General features: G+C 35.5%; 1 protein-coding gene across 3 annotated transcripts in view; it reads left to right on the top strand.

Moving 5' to 3' along the window:
* PRKG1 (protein kinase cGMP-dependent 1) overlaps positions 1 to 26946 on the top strand; it is a 772110-nt gene that overhangs the window by 545580 nt on the left and 199584 nt on the right. For all 3 annotated transcript variants that reach the window (XM_088144405.1, XM_088144404.1, XM_088144406.1), the window contains exon 5: positions 17027 to 17090. In XM_088144405.1, the coding sequence (XP_088000531.1) occupies positions 17027 to 17090 (64 nt within the window). The remainder of the gene's footprint in view (positions 1 to 17026; positions 17091 to 26946) is intronic.

Below are 26946 nucleotides of genomic sequence, written 5' to 3'. Positions count from 1 at the left end.
ATGTCTATGTGTGTCAGAATATTAAAAAATTGAATCTAGATGATAGCTGTTGCTTTTGTAAAAATTCTCTCTCTTTCTCTCAAATATTCAGACACAAATTATCTTCAAGTGATAATTGGGATGGATAACTGATTTTTCTCTGTCTCTCATTTTTTTCAATTTGTTGGATTCTGTTCTTTCACTAACGTGTATATTTCGTATAAAAATGTATGTTCTTTTTGTAAGCACCTTTTCTAATAACCAAATTTTGCAGTTGTAATGTATTATGCATTACAAAACATATTAAGCAAACCAAAAGACTCAGTAGCCCAAGAAGAAAAAACAGGACTCATCTACTACATACAGTGTAAGAACTGTAATGGTCACTATGTAGGACGGAAGGGCAGAAGATGACTAACGTACATCCACAAACACCAACTAAGCAATCAGAAGACATGACGAAAACTCCTTAATCTCACAGCACATGGACAGACTCAACCACAGTTTCAGCTGGGAATTGTATTTTAGATTAGTATTGCATTTTAGATTAAGCCAAATCCAAAAATGCTAGACAATTCCTGGAATCTTGATGTTCAGACAATTCAGCCATCAGTAGACACATAGAGACAAACCACATTTGCACACTATTCAAAAAAGACAATAAAAAACCTAGGAGGGAAACAAAGAGATATTTTATATTTAATCTTAGTCCATTTTTTTACAGTGCTCCTTGAGTTTCATTACTAGAGTTTACAGACCCTTTGTATTAATTATCAGAAAACTAAAGTTTTAGTTTTTGCCCGATACTATCATAAAAGTCATAAATGGCAAATAAATGGGACCCCAATTGAACAGGTGCACACCTATAAATACCTTGGAGTGCAGTTCCATGCTTCTCTATTCTGGAATGCACATTTCCTTTATCGAGCAAGTGTGGCACAGCGGACTTCATCAGCAATTATAAGATTCTACCATTTGAAAGGAGCCCATTATATCCCTGCAGCATGCAAGGTTTTTCAAGCTAAAGTAATACCTCAGCTCCTCTATGGCTCTCAGATTTGCTCCTTTGCAAAGCCCAATAAAATTGAAACTATTCAAAATAAGTTTATGAGACCCATTTTGATGGTACCAAAAAGTGTTAAAAATGCCATCTTAAGGGTAGAATTAGGTATAGTTTCATTGGATGCCAGAGCATGGTTTCTTATTCTTACCTTCTGGCTAAAGTTACTACTGTCTCCTATAGGTTTAGCCCCGTTAGTATTTAGGGATCATTTCAAATCATCGTGGCAAAAACAAGCCTTAGATAGAATTCAATTGCTGGGCTTCTCTATGCAAACTCTGTGCTCATTAGGATTTGATAATACTAGAACTGCCCTTAAACAACGTATCTGGGATATAGATTTCCAAACAAATTTAAGTAAGGTGTTGCACCCCAATATTTGTCAGTTTCTACCACAAGGGTTTATTCCAGCTTCTTATTTAACATCTATTACAATTCTGAAATTTCGCAAAGCTTTCACCCTAGCTAGAATGGATGTATTGCCCTCAGCAGTCCTTTTTGGATGTTTTAAGGGCCTTCCCATGCACCTTCGATTATATCCGTGTGGAGATGGCTCCATAGAAACACTAAGCCATATGCTATTATATTGCTCCCTATATAAGGATTCTAGACAGATATATATATACCCAATATTGAAGAGATTTCCTGGCAGGGAGTGTTACTTCCATCTAAAGTTATTCCTTTCAGACAAAGACCCAGAAATATCCTCCCAGGTTGCCTGGTTTTGTGCTACCATCTGTACAATACATTCCACCATTATTTAGAGTTAAAATTCCACAACATAGTATCTTACTTTGATATATTTTAGCACTTTTATTTTAATTACTAGATTAAATAATATTAATTGTTTTGTTTTATAGATATATATAAATGTAAGATCGTTGTTATTGTATACTTTATCTGGCCTTAGGGCTGTAATAAATGTGTGTGTGTGTGTGTGTGACCCTTTGTATTTTCAGCTATCAGAGTAGTGTCATCAGCATAGAACAGGTAATTGATGTTTCTTCCTTCAGTTTTAAAACCACACTTCTTCCAATCCAGCTTCCCTCAATATATAGTCTGCATGTAGACTGAATTAATAAGAGAAGAATATACAGCCTTCTCTCACTCCTTTGACAACCTGGAGCCAGTCTGTTTTGCCTTGTTTCATCCAGCCTATGGCTTCCTGATCTGTATATAGGTTTTGCATGAGTACAAGGAGATGTTACGGGATTCCCATTTTCCTAAGCACATTCTACAACTTGACATGATTGTCACTATAAAGTTTTTCTGTTATCAAATACTGACCTTCTTTTTGGCTTTCTTAGTTATCCAGCACGCATCAGCAATAATGTACAGTGGTACCTCGGATTATGAACACCTCTGTTAACGAACTTTTCGGGTTACAACCAGCTCCGGCCGCAAAAATTTACCTCGGTTTGCGAACTCCGCCTCGGGATATGAACAGGATACGTGGCCATTTTCTCTCCCGTGACACGGTCCGTGGCCATTTTTCCGCCCCTGACACGTGGTCCGCAGCCATTTTCCGCCCCTGACACGTGGTCCGCGGCCATTTTTCTGCCCCTGACACGTGGTCCATGGCCATTTTCTGCCCTGACACATGGTCGTAGGGAGGGGGACTCTCCCTCCAAGCAATAGCTGCCTCCCTGTCCTCCATGCCAGAACGGATTAACGGTAATTACATTGAACCTTATGGGGAAATTTCCTTTGAGTTGCGACCAATTCGGGTTGCGACCAGAGTCACGGAACGAATTAAGTTCGTAAACTGAGGTTCCACTGTATTGTGTTTCTTATCCTTTTCTAAAGCCCACTTGAACATCTGGCATCTTCCTTTCCATGTAGGACTCTAATCTGCATCGGATGACCCTAAGCATTGTTTTGCTAACCTGTGAAATTAAGGATATTGTATGATAGTTTCTTTACTACTGGTATGTAGATTGACATACTCTGTCGGTCACTATTCCATTCTCCAGATTTGCTGGCATAGCTTGGTTAGAACCCTTATTGATTCTTCTTTTGTTGCTTGCCATATTTCTGTAGCTTTTCAACATAGTAATAACCAGCACGCTGATCTAACTTCATCTTCTAGTACCAGAGGTTCTTTTAAGTAGAGAGTATCTTCTAAGGTATTTTGGATGTAGAGATCTCTACCATACTAGTAGTGGCTAGTAGGGTCCTTTTTCTGCAGCATTTTCACCAATATAGGTCATGCAGACAGTGTTCCAAAGACTGGGACTTTATGAGCATTTATCCCATTATATAAGAATAACAAAACTCCAGTCCTGCAAAATATTGGTCAATTAGTCTGTAAGTGTAACCAGTAATCTCTCAGACTGCCTAGAAAATGAAAATGTTCTTGCAGATGAACAGTCCAAATTAGGGAACTTTGAACCAAATGTTAATACCAGCTTTTTGGGAAGTGCACATCCTCTGTCTCCAGGGACTCTTTTTATAATTTTTCTGCTTTTCAAATCCACCTTCAGTTTAGTCCCCCAGAAAGAGATTCTGGGGGAAACCAATTTTTTTTGGGGGGGGGAGATAGGAATGAGAAGGGCTTTGGAGATATCAGTCTTTTTTCAAGTTAATAGATTAGCCATAACCAAAGTAAAGGTCTTTCAGGAAAAAAAAAAAGTCTAACAGATGGCAAATTCATGGGAACCAATTCAAAGAGGAGACTCAAATAAATACCTGGGGTTTGTATTTCAAGCTAACAGTAGGAAGAGCTCAAGCTAAATACTCTGTTGACTGTGCCCAAGGAAGCATGGATGCTATCAGTAGGGTTTTTTTCTGTATACATAATGGCTTTTATGTTCTAGGTGTCCTAAAGATATTTGAGACCATGTTGCTCTTCTAATTACTTTGCTGAATGCAATTGTATTCCTATTGGGAGCATAAACAGCTTAACTGGTACAGTCCAAGTTTTTATGATCTATATTGGTGTCTCCAAATGGCCCACTAATAGGGCACTACAACTGAATCAGGTTTTGTCACAGTTGAGGTCAGGATAATAACCATATTATTTATGGTTAGAATGTAAATTCACATCAGCTGGCCTAGCATAGTTCCTGAAGGAAGACAAATTCAAGTCAGTTTAGTAAAGGACACTGGAAGAAATGCTCAATTTTTCTTCCCAATTCTTGACAGAGTTTATTTTTGCATAGGACTTTGACATTCATAGAAGATCCATGGAACAACAAATCTCAAATCTGGTTAGAAATCCAAGGCCAGATTTCCAACTATCTATACACAGGAAACATCTGTTCCTGCCAGTTACTTCACCTAAATTGTAGTATGAAAGCCCTGCCAAACTTTTATTTTGTACTGAATAAATACCGTTATCCGAAGTCAAATATTTAACCAGCATTTCTGTGCATAGTGGGATAGAGGGAGAGAAGGGCACTTAGAAATGATGAGTTATGATCTTTTACGCTACTCATTTTGTAGAGATGCCTGCACAATGTTCATTACATTTTTAAGAACTATTCCATGCAGGGAGATACAATTTTACTGATTTTATTTTCTGTTTCATCAAAAAAGTGAACATTTCCAGAAGCATAGTCCAATTTTGTGTAACTGCCTGTTCCATCTTTAGTTAGCTGATGAGCAATAAGAAATAAAGTACTAGTTTGTGATAGCAAGGTTTTTAAGAATGCATAGTATGTTTTCTAATCTTGACTATTAATCTCTATAATAATAGATCTATATTCTCCTCTGTTCTCTTCTCTTCTGTTCTTTTTCCCCATTCTTATTTTGCAGTGGCATCTCATCTGATTTTAATATCTTGAAACCATCTATCTATCTATCTATCTATCTATCTATCTATCTATCTATCTATCTATCTATCTATCTTTCTATCTATCTACATGTGTATGTTCTGGTGAAACTTATTTTGACATGTAATATATAATATTCATGTAATATATAATATGGCTGGGAGAAAGCTTTCTGAATTTAGATTATGAACTTTTCCATTGCTATTAACCAATTGATTCACTGAAGACAATGAACATATATATTACTTTCAAAGCCACAGATATAGCATTTGGGCTTGAAAATACCTCAATACAAATGGCAAATTGTAAGTGTGTACTAGTAATTGGGAAGTTGGTAATTAATTGTCATATAGAGATAAGTAAATTGGAGGATCAGAGGATGGTTTTATATAAACATCTAGTGATGATTTGAAACTAAACTGAAGTCACTTCTTTCTTCTCAAGCATCAAACTCTTTAACTTGCCAATTAAAACATTGCATTTCAAGAACATTAAGGGGAAAAAAACCCACTAACTTACTTTTTCTGTTCTGGTACTGAAATGTTCAATCATGCAGAGACAATGACATTATTGTTATTTTTTCCAAACAAGCTGTTGGAAAACAAATTATCACTCAGATATTCAGTCCAGTTTGTACGTTCGAGCCTTAAGCTCATAGAGGTGAGTATGTGTAGCTCAGGGTTGAACTGTGGTCAGGCACTCAACCTACTACAACACAACCTACACACACTATGAAAAGGATCACACTACCATGCATCAGAAATGTCTCAGAAACCACCAACAGATTACAACCATATGGCATCTCTGTAGCACACAAACCAACAAAATCACTCCAAAATACCCTAAGTAAACCAAAAGACCCAGTAGCCCAAGAAGAAAAAACAGGAGTCATCTACAACATACAGTGTAAGGACTGTAACAAACACTATGTAGGACCGACAGGCAGAAGACTAGCAGAACGCATTCACGAGCACCAACTAGCAGTCAGAAGACATGATGAAAATTCCTTAATCTCACAACACATGGACAGACTCAACCATAGTTTTAACTGGGAAACTATCAGCATTTTAGACCAAGCTAAATCCAAATATGCAAGAAAATTCTTGGAAGCCAGGTATTCAGACAAGGCAGCAACTAACAGACACACAGAGATAAACAGCATCTACATACTATTCAAAAGAGACAAAAGACCAGAAGACCACCTCACCAGCAACCAATCACCAGCAATCATCACCTAGATAAGCAAAGGTTACCATCAGGCACACAATCAAGCAGTAAACATATGCTACTCAAAGAACTACCAGAGGAGCAAAACAAAACCCCCACCCGTACCAGCACTGGCAACGCAGGCCACAGCACATAGAAAGCAAACCCCATCCCATTTTAGCACTGAAGATGTTACCTAGCCAGGTAATGAAACATTTGCAAGAAAAGAGCCAAGCTCAGAGAACCCCAAGGACTCCACCTTAAGCTCATCTTCCATACCTTTCACCCTTTCGCTTGTCCTTCTATTCTTACATTTAACATAAGAAATTATTTTATAGATTTGTCTTCTGTATATTTTTGGTTTATTTTTCCTATTGGTCTATGGATAATGGAATCTTCAAAGATCTAATGGAGAAAATTCCTTTACAAAATGACAATTATAACAACAAAAAGTCTAAAACAAATCAGACAATGTTGGTGAAATCCAAACCCAATGATAAAAATATACTGCACCTTTTAGCGTCAGTCATATTTAGCCAAAATCAAATTTGTGCTCTGATAAACACAATCCCAGAATGGATTGATTATATGTTATGTCTTTTAACTTTTTGATTCTGATGAGCTTTAATCAGAATATGTACGCTGCCTGATTAATTATATTATAATGGAATCCCAGTAGTCAAACTTCAGAAGTTAGTGGGCTGTATTGTAATGCATAACCCTGAGAAAGAATACAGCCCTTAAACATGCAAAAACCACAGTACTGAAAATTGCCATTTTACTGATCTCCAACTTTTTCATTTCATTTCATTCATTCAGTCAGCTACATTGTGCTTGAAGCAGGATAGTTGATGTAATTGGTAGAGGTGTTAAGGGCACCTGCATTATTCCATTTATTCAGAATGGATAAATATCCTAAAAAATGATCACATTGCTTTTTCTTCCTTCCTGTTCCCAAGTCTTGAGTTCTCCTTTTTTCAAAACTTTTTCCTAGCAGAAGGTGACATTTGGGTCTACTTACATAATATATATACCTTTTTTTCCAGTTAGGTACAATTAATTCATGGAAAATAGTAGAGTGAGGATGATGACCACAAGTAGTCAACAGTCTATAAAAGGTTTGTTATTGCATTGATTTAATATTCAGTTTAAAATAGCCTGAAGGTAGCTTAATGAGGGGTCACATTTTTGTATACATTCATTTTACATAAAAGTCCAACAAGAATTCTTTAATGTCACAGCTATTTTTATAGCTACTGAAAGTGATCACAACTGTAATTAATAGCAGCTCCCCAACCCAATTTGGCTAATTCTGTTTTTGCAATCAGATACCATGTTAAAGTTAATTATGAAATGGCATTCTAAATATAAGGGTGGACACATAGGAGGATTGCCTTAAAACCATGCAAAAGAGCAAACTACCCAACAGAATAATCTTTGGAATACAAAATATGTTTTGTTAATAATAATTTCTAGAAGTCCGACATCTTGGATTATGAAAGCCATGTTTTTAAAAACGAGGCCATGTTTGAGAAAATTAGTTGGAAATGAGGGCAAACTTGTAGTTACAGTAAGTGAAAATTTGATAATCTATAACTTATTTTTGAAATTCATGAGAATTACTTAAGAAATATGAAAAAATGAATGTAGCTATTTCTAGTGTGACATTTTTGACAACTCCAACCTGTGCCCTTTTTTAAACACCTTAAATGATAAACTGAAGGCTGAATCTTATTTATGAAAAGATTTTAACAGATATTTTGACCTTTACATATTGCACAGAACATGATTTGCAATTGATTTGAGATTTGACATTTTGTCAAAAAGTATCTATAATAAGATTAATGACATTAAATATGATGAGAAACTAAATTATTGAAAATATTGATTTAAACAAAGAACTGTGTGCATAATTGATAGAATACACATTTTCAAGAAAGCAAGCAATGTCCCAATATACTTATTTAAAATTACATGATTGTAATTGTAATTTCATGTCTTGCTGACTGACAAATCATAGCCGAAATTTGGCAGAGCCCCCCCCCCTTTTTTTTCAATTTCTGTTCTAGAAAAAGAGCTTGATTCTTCCTGGTGGAAATCTGTTGTAAATTAACAGTTGTCAGCCATGAGTGCTTTCACAGAGTTGTTTGTGTCTCTTCTGAGAAATCCTGCAGTAGGAGAACAAAATGGACTGAAAAGACAAACTATGCTGTTACCCAATTATTACACTCAGAAGTGATGCAGCAAATTAGATGTAAAATTATGAGCGATGAGACCGATGGGACTAATAGATTAGTAGACCTTGAAAAACTTACCGTCAAATTACAGGGCGTTCTAATGAACTAAGGTAGCAAAGGTAGATACCCCAGGACACAGAGCTCAAAACCACAATGCTTTATTCTATGCTACGTTATATAAGATGCAATGGAATTATTCAAGCAACAGCTTTCACATAATCTTACCTAATTGAACTGCTCAGTGAAATCTTTGTTAGACAGATCTGTAAATCTGCGACTTGATCTTCAACAGTAATGAACTCGCCTTTAGTGTTGATAGTATTGATTTGCACTTTGTAAATCTCTGATTGATTCTGGGGTCTTTACTTCAATGTGATATACAATATATCTCTTCTGTACAATTGAAGAGACCTCTTTAGACTACCCTTTCCCCTCAAAAATGTTAGCAATCATTGTTAGCAATTTGTAAAAGCCTGTCTTTCTTCTGATATTCAGACCAATATTTTTATACTTCAATTTCTTTAGTTGATTAAATTCTGAAAGACACTTTGGGCTGCACTTTGGCTAGAAAACTAAGACATACATTTAAATGTAATTAAAGTAAAATAAATTCCATACTTCAGGAAGTAGGAATTATAAAATTGTCTACGCACTAATTTAGTATTTTCCCCTACAATAAGATAAGATAAGATCCAGAAGAACATCTATATTATTTTTCCCAAATTCTTTTCTATTTGTACCAAGACTGTACCAATAAAAAGCCTCATATTTTTTGGAGGAGGGAAGGCAGCAATCAGGAAGTGCAGGGATCCAGACTACAGGTGGCAGGACTGATGTTGGAAAAGCACTATCACTTTCTTTGGAATCATAGGCTCAAACTCATCCCAGGTGACCTTGTACAACTTCATCTGAGTCATCTCAAGAATGGTTGAAATTTTCACTGCAATAGAAGCCTACATCCAAAATGGTCACGGAGAATTATTGTAAGGATGTTTGAATCAGCCAAGATCCAATTTGAATTTATTCTTCAAATCAAATAGTCATTGCATAGCTGATGTCAAGCTCTGAGAGCATTTGAGCAATTTTATCTTCCAGATGCCCAGAAAATTTCTCAGTGACCCTATTGAGATGTTCTCCTGACCTGTCTTATTTTAAAAAGGGTCACTGGACAGCATTATATATCAATGTTTCTTTGCTGTGTTTTACTCCATTCATATGCACATGCAAATTCATGTGTACAGCAACATGTTGGAATAAAGATTTTTTTCACAAAAGAGCTTTGTGCAGTGTTGATTAATGCATTGTTGTTTCAACATTTTGAGGATTAGCTTCAACTGATGTCTAAATGGAGATAATTGTACTAAAATTTCACTTTAATGGAGAGGCAGTTCTCAACTACTCTCATTCACATGCAACAGAGAACAATTACATCATGCTATCAACAAAGTTCAATAGAATTGGAAATTTGTTTTATGCAAACAAACACACATATAAAAAACATCTTTTACTTTACAAAAGAGAAAAATGGGTTATTTCTTCCTCCGGGCAATAGAAGTACGCTCCAGTTAATAATTCTCATCTAGTAATAGAAAAAAATGGAAGTAATGTATAGCTTTAAATCAATTTGTTCTCAAATAACATAAAAGATAAATCACATTGTGTTGTTCTGTAAATTCTTAGTTTGTAAGGTTCAAATTCACAAGATGCTGAATGCCTCCAATCTGTGCTAGGAATGCTAAAGAATTTAGCAAGACAACTTAGCAATTGTGTCAAACTGGGCTTTAGAATCAAGCTTTATAGCAACAAATGAATCACTCTGGATTACTGAGTCAACAAATTGTGACTGAAAAGAATAATTCTGAGACTGGAAACAGGAGCTTGGACTCAGAGATAGTGCTTAGAAAGTGTCAGGAAGAATGGTCTTGCAGGCCAGTTAAAATCTTGGAAATATCAACACGAGAAGAAGTTATTCAAGGTAGTCAGAAACTAAGTGATGCAATAAGCTGTAGGGTTTTGAACAAATACGATAGAAGAATAAATAGTTCTCTTGGGAGAGTAACTGACGGAGAAGAGAAACCAGATGTTTAGGGCAATGAGAAGAACTCAGGCTGATTTGATTCAGAGAAATCTCACATTTTCCCAAATGGTCACATTTGCCAGTGGATTTAACACTACAGAGATGTGGTACATTAATTGAGGAAAGAGCTCTAATTGTAATTATGAGGAAATACATTTATACCTTGACCCACAAATCACCTCAGCCAGTGGAAAACTAATCTAGATGAGAACATAAATGAGATAATAATCATATAGAATGCATCTCTTCTCAACACTAGTTATGATCATGAAACTGTGAATAAAATAGACAACTTATGGAGAAGGTTCAGTCTGCTGTAACTAGCACCAAAGGCTTCCAATCAGAAAATAGGAACTGTGATAGAATTGTATAGGAACTCCTAAGGCAGTAGAGAAGCTTAAGTTCTTGAAACTGGAGAATAAAATTCCAGATTAATGCCCCATGATGAATAGCCACCTACTTTCCAACAGTAGCGGGCCCAAAAAGTTATACTGTTCCCCTTGAAAAAAATCAGGAGACTAGTAGAAACTTTTCCGACTAACAAATTTTATTAAAAGGCATACACTTTCATGAGCAGCAGCTCACTGCATCCAGCCATTATACGGCTCCTGATTTTTTGCCACCATTGACTAACACGGCTGTCCTCCTACACAGTTTAACTTGACAGAACATTTACGCTCAAATTTTGCAAGCCAAGTCTCTGCTCCTGAGCTAGCATGTGTCTTTTATCATAAATTTTATTGTAAAGAATGGGTGCTCTGTAGTACATCCTTGTATTTTTGATCATAATAAAGTTTTGTCTGTCTGTGTGTCTGCCTGCCTGCCTACCTACCTACCTAATTCTCCTACTTTGATATTAATGAATCAGAAAATAGAGAACAAGGTTGTATCTTGAATACTTTAAGGAAGTTCTAGATTCTTGGTGTTATTTTAACTTTATTTAAGAAACAACAGACAGCTGGAAACAAAAAGAAACTTAAAATTAAATTTAAATTACTGTAGGGTTCTACTCTGAAATTCACCTCTGCAGATGACAACAGTATTTTAGTTATTTTTCTAGCAAGGGCTCTACAGTGGTCAGTTCAGGTTTTTTTTTTTCCCCCTATGAGTTTACAGGTAGCTGAAGATAAGTCATATAATGTATTAAAGTAACAAAACACAGACACACAATTAGCACATCAAAATTCCTTTGCAAGGAGCTGACATCTTAGATTTCAGTTTTCTTGGATTATTTTGTGTTGTGTAGAAATGAATAGAAATGGTTGTATGCCTAATACTTAGTTCTTGTTGTACTTAACCTATTGACAGCTGTTAAAACTACAGCAGGTTTTTCAAAATGAGAAACAAGAGGAAGGGCCTCTCATACATTTTTGAAAAAAAGGAAGAATTTGGCAGACATTTACTATTGGCAGAACACTTGAAATGAGATGATATTCCACTAAGACATAAACTAATGAAAATAGGATATCAAGAGATATTACCTTCTTTAAAAAGTATAACTCTGTAGACTCTTTGTAAGTCTAAATTCTTCTTTCCAAATCACCCATGCTGGATAATTTATTTAAATTCAAGTTTATTATAATCATATGGAAAATAATTATTCTTTGAACTTTTTGTTTTTATGTAACACATGCTTTGCCTTTGAGACTATTTTATAACACACGTTTGTCTTGTGTTTGATACTTTGGATAAAATGTTGTGCTATATTAACATATGTTATTAATATGCATAGGAAATTTTTAAAACTTACCAAGTAACTATGAAATTGTACTGCTGATACTCCATTTGAGAAAAGGACCGTCTGTTGAACCTGCTACTTTTAATCAATGGAATTTTCTTCTGAGTAGGTATTAAGAGATTACACTTTAAACCCCCTTTTAACAAATCTCTTTAGCCTGGGGAAAAAAGGAAAACCCGCAAAGAACCTCAGATGTAAATTGAGTAGTTGGAAATCAGAGTGAAATCTGTTATGCATGAATATCATCTGGTAGTTATGCATCACGTCCTTGGCGTTTCCTGCAAATGGTTTTAAGTACTGTAAAATTTACTGCAGGGTTCAGTGCAAGAGAAGAGGCATGAAGTAAAAACTAAGATCATGAACCTGTCAATGTTAAGGCAGCATTTGCTTTTCTTATTGAAAGCCATGGGGCCATGAATGCTGGACGGTGTCTTAAGCTCTGATGCCACTTCTAACAGTGGTAGTTTCTCTATTCTTTTAGTGAAATTCTTATCAACCTCTAACCCTGTGGTTATGGGTTTTACCTATAAGATAAAGTCAGTTCCATGGGGGGGGGGAATAATAAGGGATAATTAATTTGTGAAAACAGAGTTTATGTTCTATATGATAGAGCTTTAAAGGTTTTGCAGGCATCGCATTCTCACATCCTCAACAATGAATGGCTGTGGACAATTTTAATGCAGTGCTTAGCTTTCACGTGGCAGGAAGGTCATCGAAAGCAATCCCAGAACAAATGACTTCTCTTTGCCCCCAAATTAAGTGGCAGTATTGAGTTCCATATGGGAAAAGCACTCCTATAATTAATGTATGAATAGTCATTATCCATATTTCTTCATCTTGTTTTCAGACTCATTAACCAGAAAGGAAAATATGCTGGGATATATAGTGGAAGAGTGCTTAGCTGCTGTCAGTAAGAGTCGTTAACAGTTCTGTTGAGTTCCACCCTTATGGCTTCTAACAGTTGTGTACAAATTTACATCATCTTCGTGTACAGTTTTCTAGGGCATTTTTAATAGTAAAAAGCTTTATCCAATAAAGCTTTATTTTACCCAATAAAGAGAAGCCATTTGAAGGGCAAGCACTTCCTTTGACACATTAACACAGAGTAAATGTATTAGTCTCAACTTACTTGAGTCAAGCATGCTAAAGTAATTACTTACATTTAACATAGACCTCTGGGAGAGAAGATTCTACCCAGGTAGCATTCCCACCCTTTTCATCCCTTTTGAAAAACAATTGTAGGACAGGTAGGTTGCCAAAGACCGTAAAGTGTATTGGTTTCTGCTGTCAGTATTCAATGTTTCTCACTCCCTTGAGTAATGAAGAAGCTATCCATGCAGAAATCCCTGACGATAAAATGTAACATCGTGTTAGGAGCAACATAATTCTTAGGAACTGGTGTTGCCATGTAGGAATCAGCAGATCCAGATGCTGAAGCTTTTCTGTTTTGAGGTTATTTATTTAAAAAGTATCTTTTTAAAGGATCTGGAAGGCGTTTATTCTTTTCTAGTATTCTTTAAAATGACTTTACACATGCACAGACACCCAGACACACAGGACAAGGTAACGACCATTGAGGGGAAATAAATTTCTTTGTGATAAGGCCAATGTGTTTGTTGGGTATTATGAATGTATTATGTGTTTGTTGGGTATTATGAATGTATTATAAAGAACTCGAATACCACATTTCTGCAAAAATTACACACACACACACACGCACAGTACACACACACAAGATAATGTAAAGATCATTGGGAGGTAATAAAGGGGAGTTAATTTGTGAGAACAGTGTTTATGTGCTTACAGTCCTATTTAATAGTACTAAATAATAACTGTTTCTGCCCCAAACTAGACCTTAATTAGGAATACATGTATAAATATTTATAAATATTTAAAATTGTTATCCTGAAATAAAGCAAATATTAATCATCCAAAAACAGAAGAAACAGGCACAAACATGCATAATTCCAAGCACATACATACTCAAGTTATGTTATTGCCAGAATATAAACAATTATTAGTACATTCAATATACATGCAGTCCAAGTCCTTCAATGGTCATGGGCAGTATCTAAACATCTCCACACTGCAGATAGTTGTGTATTATACATATTGTGTATTATGCAGTGATATCACAGCACAAGTCTGGAAGGACAGGTCTGATCACCCCTGCTTGATGATAAATTATTGTGCTGGAGTACTACTGATATCTGTTATGTATTCCCTGAATTCAGAAGTATGATGAAATATATTTCTATTATAGAATGCAGATGTAAAGAAAAATGATGTTGGGAGTAACACTAGCAAGGTAAAAATAGCCTTACAAAACAGTGAAGGAAATCTATATATTTATTTAAGACTAGTGGATGTGTGGATTTAAATTCCAGAATCTAACACAGCTTTTTCAATACTGGGACATACTCCAATTTTCAAATTATTTTAACTTGAATTAAAATTAAATTCAGGATCCTAGCCCTGAAATCCTTCCCCAGTGGTAGTTCATATCTGCAATGGTAATTTGTAGAGAAGTTCCTGAATAAGTATATTGGAAGATTTGGGGATGTTATCCATAGGTTATTTTTTGGGAATTGTACAGTCTTGTAGCTCTTTACGAGGAAGCCCTCCTGAGAGGGCTTCCCAGCGCATCTTGCAATGGTGGGGGGGAGTGGGATTGTGACTGTGAATCCCAACAGAAATGTCATAACTGCACATTATTGCCTAGGTCTATACTTTTAAACTAGGAATTGTAAGCTTCCTCAGTGAAATCAGTAGAAAGACAGCTTTTCCTGCTGTTATTAATTGTGTCCTACAACAGGTATAAGAGTCTTAGAGTGTAATCTAGGTCTCATATTTCTGAAAAATGTAATTCATGTAAAATTTATTCCTAACAATGAAAGAAATAACCTGACTGTCACTTATATGCATAGATGCCCCATAGAGTTTTATCTACGTGCCATTGAATGAAACATTGCCATGTCTTTATTTATCACAATGATGTTGGCATGAATCCCATGTTCATTTTTATTTATGCTTGAGTATGGTCTTTTAAATTTATGCATTTCTACAAGTATTCACTTTTTGCCCCTTTCCACACATTTTGGAACATACTCAACCTCTCTCTGTTATCACTAATGCTTATTAAAAGCTTTCTATTTACCACTCTAATAATTTTGTAATCTCTGAGGTATCATTTATTTGGAGTTATGCATTGTCAACATTTCTAATTGCCTATTTATTTGCTTTCTGGTTGAAATAACACTTCAAAGATTTTCCCCTCCCATTTTTCCTACTTATGTGTGAATTTAATTTGTTCCATACACTAAGTGTTCAATACTGAAATTAAAATAATTTTTGTCACTAATGCCAGATTAAGGAATCAATTGAGATAAATCAAAGAGAAGCCTACATAAAACATGTATCTTTTTGTACATCTTTCTAGCAGTTTTATCCCATATGCAGAGAGCTAACAGGGTGGAGGAGCAAGGGAGAATACAATTTGTGTTATGTATGTCCAACAGAAACCCTGTGGCTTATATATTAAAGATAGGGCTTTATCATGATGTCCCAATGGAGGTTTTGTCATATGTGTATCATCATGGTTAGTAGCAGATACCTATGTATTGTCCTTGTCCATTAACAATAATAGAACTATTATTCCATGTTCAAGCTGCAGTGAGTTAATCTGCTTAAATTCTGTTAATTATAACTTTTCCTCTATTATTCAGAGCAGGATAAGGTGAAAATAACCAATGTAAATAACAATTAGTACGTAATACTGTATTGTTTCATTGTACGTACTTGATTTTTCTAAATGGAGAATGGAACTTACATGAATATGTCATCTATTAATGGAGCTGAAAATTGTGGAATTCTTGCTCTATATCTTTTCCTTGTTGTACAATAGATTTGTACAATAGTTTTGGAAATATTCCCCAAGCTGAAATAATTATCCTGGCATTTTATTCACGACTGAAGACATTTCATATACGCACTGACTGCAATTTACAACTGGCTTAAATATTTTTTAAAAAAATCTTTAAAACTTTCAGATTTAAAATGTCTAAAAAGTCATCTGCAAACTTTTATATTAGTCATAACTCAATAGAAACGTAGCTGACATTTATTAAATAATATTAAAATGTCACATTCATTGCATGTGTTAGGTTAATACTTGGTCTCTAAATAGCCCAAAATATTTGATCTGAATGTTTAAATTCAGCATGGGATCAGTAAACACAATTGTGTAGCTAGTTATAGTCAGACAAATAGATTGTTTAGAAAATGTCCAGATTAGGATAACAAAGATGATGACAGGCTGAAGAAAAGCTTGTATGGATTGGATATGCTAATTGTGAAGGACCACAGTTTTAACTACAAGTACATCTTGTATTTTGCATTTAGGATTATTTCATGTCTGGAACATCACAACGAAGCATCGAAAGTGGTAGACGTGTATCAAGTTCTTTCCCCTCTCACTGTTTTTTAGGATCTTTTGCCACATATACTGGGCGTTATGAAATGCATCTCTATTTCCATTCTGAATGCTAGTAAAAGAATCACAGTGGGACAGTGTCAAACCACATAGTGAATGATATAATGTAATGTAATGTAATATAATATAATATAATATAATATAATATAATATAATATAATATAATATAATATACAGTGTATTGTCTCCAGAAGTACATATAGTTAGAAATAATATTGAGAGCATACACAAAATTTATTTTTTGACTCTTTAAAATTGTGTTCTTTTATTGTCAAATAAAACACACACACACACACACATCCTCTTGGTTTCTCATGTAGTTAAATATGAAGTTTTCTTACTACATGTGTGTTCAAATGGACTAAAATATTCTACAGGTTTATTTTACTTTTGTGGAACATTTCTCAAGAAATAAAAATGTACCCATATATCAACTCACATGATCTTTCATCTTTCTCTTACAGCGTTCCAACATTCCAGAGCCTCCCTGAAGAGATACTCAGTAAGCTTGCTGATGTCCTTGAAGAGGTATTTGATTTTAATTTGGGAGCATAGTTTAAGGAATGAAGCAGCCAAACTTTTGTTGTAAAAGTGTTTCAACCATGCCCTACTGGGACATTTCTGCTGAATTAAAATATTGTACTTTGAAAATGTCTTACTGGTTAGGGAAACCATGATAATAATGGTTTTTAGTTGTCAGATACTATTCTGAGGTCATACTCAGGTGTGGCATTAATGGTGACGGCCCTTGTAATTAGGACTTTAGAACTATAAATTTTGGAATTGACCCCACTCCACCCCACCCCACCCAAACATATACATACATAATATAAGTTCAGCCCAAATCACTACTGAAATTGGGATGGGCTACAGCATTGAACAATTCTCATGATAGTGCAGGTCTCAGCCATAAATGTATTTATTATTTATTTATCATATTTATATAGCCTCCCATCTCACACAAAGTGACTCTAGGCAGCATACAACAATTAAAAAGAATAAATACATAAAAGCAATTACAAATAAAAAACTGTAAAAAATTATCCTAGCTTCATGGGAATTATACATCCTAAATTCTCTTGGATCACTAGATTAAGTTGGGCATTATTGATTTGCATAATTGATATCTCGGCTCCCAGACTTCCTAGTAACAATGAAATTTCCCAAGCATTCATGGAATATCAATTGCTATCAAGATTAGGCCTCTGTTATCCCCAGCTCTTCCTGTAATTTCCATTCTCCTATCTATTAAAATACATATTAATTTCACATCAAACAACTTGTATTACTTGTCCCCCTAATTACTACTTTTGCACCTGCAAATTTACATACTTGTAAGTCTTGCAGGCAAAATTAAGGGCCATTAATATGTCATCTTGTATGTGTTAATTATATGATATCTGTACATACGAAATTGTGTTCTTTTCCTGTATGATTGTGGATTTTCACATGCATTTGACCAATGTTAGGTAATGTTAAAGTAATGAAAGAAAATAACTGGGCTTTCTTAAAGTACCAATTCTCTTCACAAGGATTGTTTATGACATTTTAAAACAAGTTCCATTTTAGATCTGACATTTATTAATATTTATCAGTTGCCTTTTCTACCTTTATCTAGCATAGGGACAAACCAACAATTTAACATGACAATGATGGCTTTTTCTTGGTTTCTTTTGCATTCAGTTTGGCAGAAAAAAATATGAGAAGAGAAATACAACGTGTATAGTATATCAATAACTTGTTTCTTTTAAAAATCAGGCATAAGCAAAGGGAAAAAAACCCACGGAACAAAAGGTGTAAACTATGTTTGTTTGGTTCAAAACAGCAAATAAGTGTAATCTGAAGGTAATTCTATATAATCTTCAAATGGAAAAGTCAATAAAATAATATTGCAGTGCAAAGCATTCAAAAGCTTTGGAAATGAAACATACATTCTTGAAATATCGAGGCAGCCAAATCCCCCAGAAGGTTCAGAATGACTGCTTGAAGTCATTCCCAGATTGTTTTCTTATTTCATTTTATATGGCTTCCCATCTCCTCATGATGACTCTGGGTCAACAACAGTTAAACAATTTTTACATTGGTTAAAATACAACATAATAAAGACCACAACAATAAGTACACAATTGGCAGCTGAAATAAAACCACAACTCCCCACCCACATAACCGTCTCACAGGCCCTGCAACATGTTCTGACCCCAATGACTGGTGACACAGAGACAGCTTCAAGACCTTAAGAAAGGCCAACAGGGTCTGGGATAATCGAATCTCCAGAAGGATGATGTCATGTGCAATGACCAAAATGGCTCTCTTCCTGGGTCCTGCCAGATAGAAACAACCGGTAGCATGCCTCTTCTGCTGGATCTGATGAGATGTATAGACACAATAAACACAATTGACGGTTCCTCAACTAATCCAGCTCCATGCAATGAAGGGCTTTATACGTAACTATAAGCACTTTGAATTGAACCCAGAAGCATACTGTCAACCAGTGCAGCTTGTAGAGCAGAGGTCTGGTAAGTACAGATCAAAGAGCACTGACAACTACCTGTGCTCCTGCATTTTTGAACCAGCTGCAGCTTTCAGATGCTCTTCAAGCTTATAAAGCACGTTGCAGTAGTCCCTTTGGGTGGTGATTCATGAGCCTCACCGTGAACAGAGCCCCTTGGTCCAGGAACAGATGCAACTGATCCACAGCATGAAGCTGTACAAAAGCCCTCCTAGCCGCCTATTTTTCAAGCAGAAGCCACGAGTACAGGAAAACCCCCCAACTGCACACTCCAAACATAAGTACTATGTGTTCAAAAGCAGAATAATATTTGCATAAGATCATAGATGTGGAAGATATCTAGATAGTGTCCATTGAGACTAATGCTAGAGCAAGATTTTTAGAATTTAATTTAGAATTTCATTATTTTTGTAAAAAACATTCAGAGAAAGAGATTCACATTAATAACCTCTTTAATGCCTTTATTCAACCGTTGCCTCTCTCTCAATGTTTTTTTCAAATTAGCCTTACTAATGATTTTTGAACATTTATACCTCATTTTTCCACTGCAGCCATAGCTGTTAAGGCAGCTTATAAAAATTGTAGAATGTTCACAAAATGATAAATATAAAAAAAATATATAAAAATTAATACTGTTTTTTTTTAAAAAAAAAAATAGACACAGGAAAGTCCTCACACTGATGAAGTTACCTAGTTGGGTAATGAAGCATCTGCAAACAAACCACCAAACTCAGAGAGCACCAAGAACTCCACAGTGGGTGAACGGACTGGGGTGGCTTGACTCACACCCATTATGGATTTCCCACAGGAAATTAGACTGGAAGGACTGACAGAATTCAGCAATATAGATTGCAAAGAAAAGGGGGTCTGATAATGAAAAATAAATTCAAATTGGTATTTTATTTAACTAATAGTAGCCCAAATGACTTGGAGGGCATGTAGTAAAAGTGAGGAAAGTTCAGGAATCCCAGACTAAAGGAAACAAGATAAAACTTACCTTATCCAGTTTTAAAAGTCTGACTAGCACTCTACAAAGCTACGGCTGAAGCCCAGTCTTACATATTCCAACCTAAATAAGCAAGACCTTGGTGTACGATCAACAGAGGAATTTTTATGACTGTGATCAAAGACCACAAATATACAAACCAAAACCAAAGATCCAAAATATACAAAATGGTAAAATAACTAAAATTATCAGCCTCAGTAAATGGGCAAAGCTGATCTTCATTTTCCTGTATCTCTTTTCCTGTATGGTAATACATCAAAATGTGCTAATGACATGGTTCTCCAGTATTAGGCTGGCTCCAAGATAAACTACTCTTGGCAGGCAAGTTTGACCTTCTTGCTCCTCCATAAACAAAAGATATGTACAATGAAGGAAAAAGATCTGATGAAGTAATGAATTCAAGAGAGGTGTCTCCCACCTGAAATGAATCAGCTGACCGCCACTAGGGAAGTTCTCTTAGTCTACACCTTATATTATATATGTGGAGTACAAGTTAAGTCTTTAGGTTTTCTCTTCCTTTCTGCTATCCTGATGATTTCTTCCCCTAGCCCAGTTTATGCTAGCAGGAAAAGAAAAACCTTCTCCAATACAAGTGTGAACTTTTATTCCTGCCTATAATACTGCAGACAATTTTAATCATCCATGGGAAAGAAAACAATAAAGTTCTTAGTGACCTGTGGCCTTGATAACAATATATTTCCCTGCACTTAGATTTAAGTAGAAAATAAACCATCAGGTAGATATAATTGTATACATTATAATTAACTAAAAATGTACTTGGAACCTAAGATAGGAAATTATAACTAGAGTCCTATTTTGAGTTAGGATTAGTTCAAAGAGACTTCCTCCTGTTTTGGAACCAATTGCTTCTATTGCCAATTAATTCTATCAAGGAAGTCTTTACACTAAAGTAAAAATTTTGAAAGCAAATAGTAGCTTAGGAAGAAAGTATAAACCAGATATGAAATTGAATTCAACTAAGATTACCCAAGCATAGTTAAAACACTTCAATGAATCCCTTTCTTTCTTGTGTTTTCGTATGACGCATTTGAGCATTGAACAGTGCAAGAATATTCAATTAGAAGTAGTGTATAAAAGAGTAATTGGATTTCCAAATAGCAGGCAATATTCTCTTAGTAGTTGTAAATTGAAAATAATGAGCTATTCTCCATATTATTATCAAATTAAATGCATCTTTTAAAATAAACCTCACTTACATCACAGTTTTTGAATTCCTAATCCAAATATATTTAGAACAAATTAACATAAGGTTTTTAAATTTAAAAGGCCCTACATATTCCAAACTTTTTCTTAACTAGTTTTTCTTCTTTGAAATTGTTTATGAGTTTTCCTTTTATCATCTTACAATATGATTTTAAAATTTTTTAAAAAGTACTCCAATAATTTAATTATTTATTCTAAAGTAGTCTAATTATTTCTAGGTTACCTGAGGGCAATAATTGTCTCAAGGTGATTCACTACAATAACATAGCATATAAAAACATGTATAATAATAAATCATTAATAAATCCTCACTTGGCAAACAGGTAAAACATCCTCTATGATAAAATCCACACAGTAGTAAAGTCCAAAACACAGCAATTAGAATATCTCAGAAACTGTATTTTATTTTATTTTGTTTTGTTTTGTTAATTTATATGGCCACCCATCTCAAGTGCTTGACTTTGGATGGCTACCAAGAATTAAGAACAGAATAAAAACGATATAACAAAATGATAAACAACATAAATAGCTGAGAAAAACAACCAACAACAACACTAATAATCATTCAGAAGAGTTAATACATCACAATGCAATACAATATATTTATCTTCTTTGAATACAAGTTTAGAGAGGCTCCCTTATTTGTAGACGGTTTGCATGCTGCTTTATCCTATTTGGAAACAAATTCAACTGCATCTGGTAGCTCTTCTTTCAGAAAAGCTTGCAGAGGATTGTATTTTTGGGCAATGAAGAGAGGAGTAATCAGAAACAATAAAATCTGTTGGAAAGTTAAAGACGGTCTTCAGCTGAACTTGACTGTCATTGGGCTGCCCCTGGAAATTGTCTTGTAATTGCACCTAGTATACAATGTTAACTTGTTACAAGATCCAGGCATACTAGGATGCCTACACTGAAAGAAATACACTGGTTGCCAGTTGCCTACTGGACACAAGGTGTTCCCGTTGACCTTTAAAACTGTCAGTAGCTTAGGGGTAGATTATCTGCCTGACCACTGAATGAATGAATTTGCCCAGGGGCCTTCCTGAAGATCCCTCACAGTGAGGACCCCAGTTAACTACTATGTGTCAAAGGTCCTTCTGCCCGGTCTTTCTACTATAGAATGCACTGCTCAAGAAGTATCTTTGTGCCCTGTTCTCTCAAGTATTTAGGTAAAAGATAAAGACTCATCTATTTTGCCATGTTTTTGTTAGTGGACGTAATTTTGATTTTAATAATAATTATTTTAATTTTACCTTAATTTTTATTGATTTGTTTTTATTTTTGTGCTTAATAATTTCGATACTTGTAATCCACCTTGAATGCTGTATTGAGAGAAATGTGGGATTTAAACTCAACACAACCAAGCATTTTTCTTTATCAGGCATACATAACTGGTTTGCCATGGTCTTCTTCCAAGATGTTTTTGACTTCCCAGTCTAGTCTACAACCTTGGTACTTCCTAGTGTCTCCCACTGAAGTACTAAGCTGATCATGCTTAGCTCCTGACGCAGGCAAGATTGACAGCCAACTGCACACTCAGTAACACTCTTCAGCATCAGAAACATCAAAATAGGGAAAACAGCTCAAGCTGAAAACTAAGTGAACATTTTAAAAATGCTCTACACCTCATATGAAGCTTAAAATATATGAAGAGAAAGTTTGACAGACTGGAAGAAAATTGGACCCACACTGTGGTTTTACTCATCATGGGAAAAAAATGTGCTTACAATCCACCAAGCTCTACATTGCTTTATAGACAGTCTGGGAAGTAGCTAATGAGAGTTTTTAATATGCTGATCCTTGTGGAGAGTGCTTAATTTGTGCTTCTCCTAACCTATCCTTCCCTACTACGCCCCTGGAATAAGCTATAGGCCCCACTAATTGTAGAAAAGCTGAATGAATCATAATGCATCATGTTCTTAGCTACAGCATTTCAATATTCATCAATATCCTAGTTAAGATAGAGCTGTGTGTACACAGCCTAATTAAACCTGAAGAAAGTTAAAGTACTTTAAAATCCCAGGTGAACAATTTTCAGAGCTAACACCTGCATTTATAAAATGATTCTCGGGCTTAAATTGCAAAGTTTATGTTAGCATACTTTCTACAGAATTTGATATTTGGCTTTCAGCTTCATGGCTTTGAGGAAAAAGGTTAACAAATTATGATTAATTGGTGGGTCAATAATTTTTTCATGGCCAACATACATGCTGGTTTTTTAAATGCCTCTCCAGGAGATACATCCGTTGGAAATGATAAGTATTAAAGAGGGAATTATGTGTGTGTGTGTGTCTGTGCATATATATAAATAATATAATATTGATATTTCTCTCTCTCACTCTCTCTCTCTCTCTCTCTCTCTCTCACACACACACACACACACACACACACACACATATACCATTGCATTTCTGTATGTACTTTATACTTAGCATGGCAGTCAGCTCCACCAAATACAGTGAAAATAGCTTTCTTAGGTCTGTGCCACACTGTATAAAAGCAACAGCAAATGTACCATTTAATAGTGTCATCTTGAGCTCAGTTCCTTGGAAGTAAGTTGCATCAAACTAAGTACTATAAATTGGACATGTTGAAAGCTCAGAGGCGGGGACAGATTTTTTTCTTTTTTGGGGTCAGGCCTTCCTATCCCCCCATTAAAACATTTTGAAAGGAGTAAAACACACATACCAATGTAGTTTTTGCACAATGTCCATAATTAGAGATGGTGCGCCTATATGATTCTTCTTTATTCCCCCAAATTCTCTTAATTTGTAATGGGAAGACTTCTGTCTAGAGTTCCGGTACACAGAGAACAAGCAGCAGAGAATAGTTCTCCAATTCAAGAAGGAGATGCCTCATTTCTGCTTGAACCATAGACTCTAACTCTTTCACCAAAAGAAGGAAGGCAAAGCACATGGTTTGTTTGTGGGTTTTTCTATTGCTGACTTCTTATCTCAAGGGTAAAGACAAGCTCTTGATTAGGCCTCAAAGGATATGCAGTCAATTCTCATTATTCGCGGTAGTTACGTTCTAGAAAGTGCCGTGAATGCTGAATGAACGAACGAACGAATGAATACTGAAACCTCGGCTGGGAATGTGTGTGTTGGGTGACTCGAATTTTTTGCCACTCTGCATGTCCAGAAATGACTGTGAAAGCACCACGAGTATTGATTTTGCCGTTACAAATTTTAACTAGTAGGCGAATTCACAAATACAGAAATCCACAAATAACGAGAACTGACTGTAACTCTGCTTTAATATCACATTGACGGTGTTTCTGTCTTGACTTCTATTATTTTCCAGTTGGTCAAATCTACTGTATTTGCCTTCTTGGAGCTCTGCATGTTATAGAACCATGGGTAAACAGGTTTAAAACCATTTTAACGCAAATTCAATTATTAAGGTCTGACTGAATCATACTTTTACATTTCATAAATATACAAAGCGTAATCATTATAATGCACATTCCATGGTTTTGAAAATAGCAAAGTGAGCTTAGATCAATACAGGAGGGTTTAAAAATTAAAACGGCACATATTTCCATTTTTTCTCCAGCATGCTTTTAAAGTCCTGAAAATGTTGCATCTCTCAAGTACAGCTTACTTGCGTTGTGCTATAAATATAAAACCATAGCACTGTACATCTGGGGGACAGACATTTAACAGAAGCCAATCGCAGCCATGAAGCGTCTTCAGATGGGAGACCAGAGACAAACCCTTCCACTACCTTCCCTTCTGTCTTCTGGCCCAATCGCTCCCAATAACTACTGTGCTAAGTAACAGTCAAGGGACACAATTGGGTATGTCAGCCCCCTCTCTCTCCCTCCCCCAAATGATGCGTAATTAGAACTGCAACAATATGAAACATGGAAGCCTCATTGATTAGGATAAGGGCAGGCTAGAAACATGGTAAAATAAATAAATATGTCTGGTAGAAGGCAATTAATTACGTCTCACTGTCGATAAGATAGGATTCTCACAGAGGAAGCAACCCCTACATGAATGGGCCCAAAGAGGTGCTGTTAAAAGAAGACAGACTTTTCAGGGTTGATATGAGAGCAAATGTTTGTTTGTTTGTTTGTTTATGTCTCGCATCCTTGGCCTGTTTTGCTTGAATTTCTGCCATTAGGGCTTTTAATTTGATTGTCTAATGTTTACAGTTACAGTCTGGTGATAATGTGTCTGGTAAATAAGAAGTAGCTTTTATAAGGTTGCTGATTTTAGTGCAGTTTAACATCCCTTCTATTTGTTTCCATGACTTTATTGTAAGCCATTCTGATAATGTGTTTGAAGAGTGCGGGATAAACTTTAATAACTACTAGACAACCCTGTGACCTGTCATTCTTTGAGAGAAAGGTAGTGCAGTCTATGTGACAAGAACGAATGTTAAACTTTAGGCTGACCGTATTTTTTTTTTACCCAAATGCTGGGTGGTCCCAGGATCATCTAAGAAGAGTATATATCAGGAATAGAAAAATAATTGTAGTGGCAACTAACTTCAGTAATAAGTCAATATTTACTTACCTAAATAGATAAACAGAATGATCCTGGAGGGAGACAGAAAAGCAGTGGGAGCAGGAGAGACTTCCAACTTCCTGCCGGCTTCCCCATTGACTTTGCTTGAGGGAAGCTGACAGGTAGTGTCAGAAATCATGATCACGTGACTGCAGGATGCTGCAGTGGCCACAACTTTGCTAATAACTGGTGTGAACATAATGGAAATTTCCATTCTACAGGAGTAATCAGTCCCAGATTTTTTACTCATTCTTTAGGTTTTTAGGTACCTTGATTCAAAAATTGTGGTGATATAATGCACCGTTTGGGCTAACTTAAGGGTACAAACAGACAAACAGATAAACACAATGAGAGTTTTAGTAGTATATAGATTACTACTGCTGCTATTACTGGTGCTTGAGTGACCAGAGAAGGAAGAATATAGTATGAAGATTGAAATACATAGTATTTAAAGGTTAATTCAGAAACCCGCCTGTGCCGTGAGACCATGATTTCATTGGTTTCCCTTTTATCTGCTGAGTAATAATGACATACTTTATACTCTTCTCCAATCAAGCTACTTGGTGTTAAGTGTTAGCCAATAATCACATTCATGGCAGAAAGCTTAATCTTGAATTTCAGTAGGACAAATAATGTGTGTAATCCTGAATGTATACAGCATACAGTATACCTTATAGTCAGTAGGATTCAGGCAACAATATGTTGGACTGTATGGTAGTCTTTAGACTAAAGATCCTAGGTTGCATAGAATAGTGTGAACATGCTTGAAGTAAAACTGTTTGGAAATGAGGCATACTGAAGCCAATTGTGCCAAAACGGGCTAGTGCTATCTTTACCATTAGCAGAGAGTACTATATATTGCATGAGTACAACTAAGGCAGACAACCTAATCTCTGTTTTCATTACCTTATTCTAATTTTTAAATTTTACACCTTGATTGATCAAAATGGATGGGTGGAAGAGATCAATATTGTCAGACCATCCAGTGATGACTATGACAAAAGTAAGATTGCAACTTGGAGTGTAATGGACTGTAACAAACTAGGACTGTAACAAACTAGGACTGAAACAAACACTACGTAAGACAGACAGGCAGAAGACTGGAAGAGCACATCCACGAGCACCAACTAG

The sequence above is a fragment of the Python bivittatus genome, unplaced genomic scaffold (genome assembly GCF_059951505.1).
Source record: "Python bivittatus isolate LINGU-HERP-01145 unplaced genomic scaffold, Pbiv_v1 ctg000400_np1212, whole genome shotgun sequence".
Classification (NCBI taxonomy): Eukaryota; Metazoa; Chordata; class Lepidosauria; order Squamata; family Pythonidae; genus Python; species Python bivittatus.
This window is presented reverse-complemented; position numbering and strand designations above follow the sequence as displayed.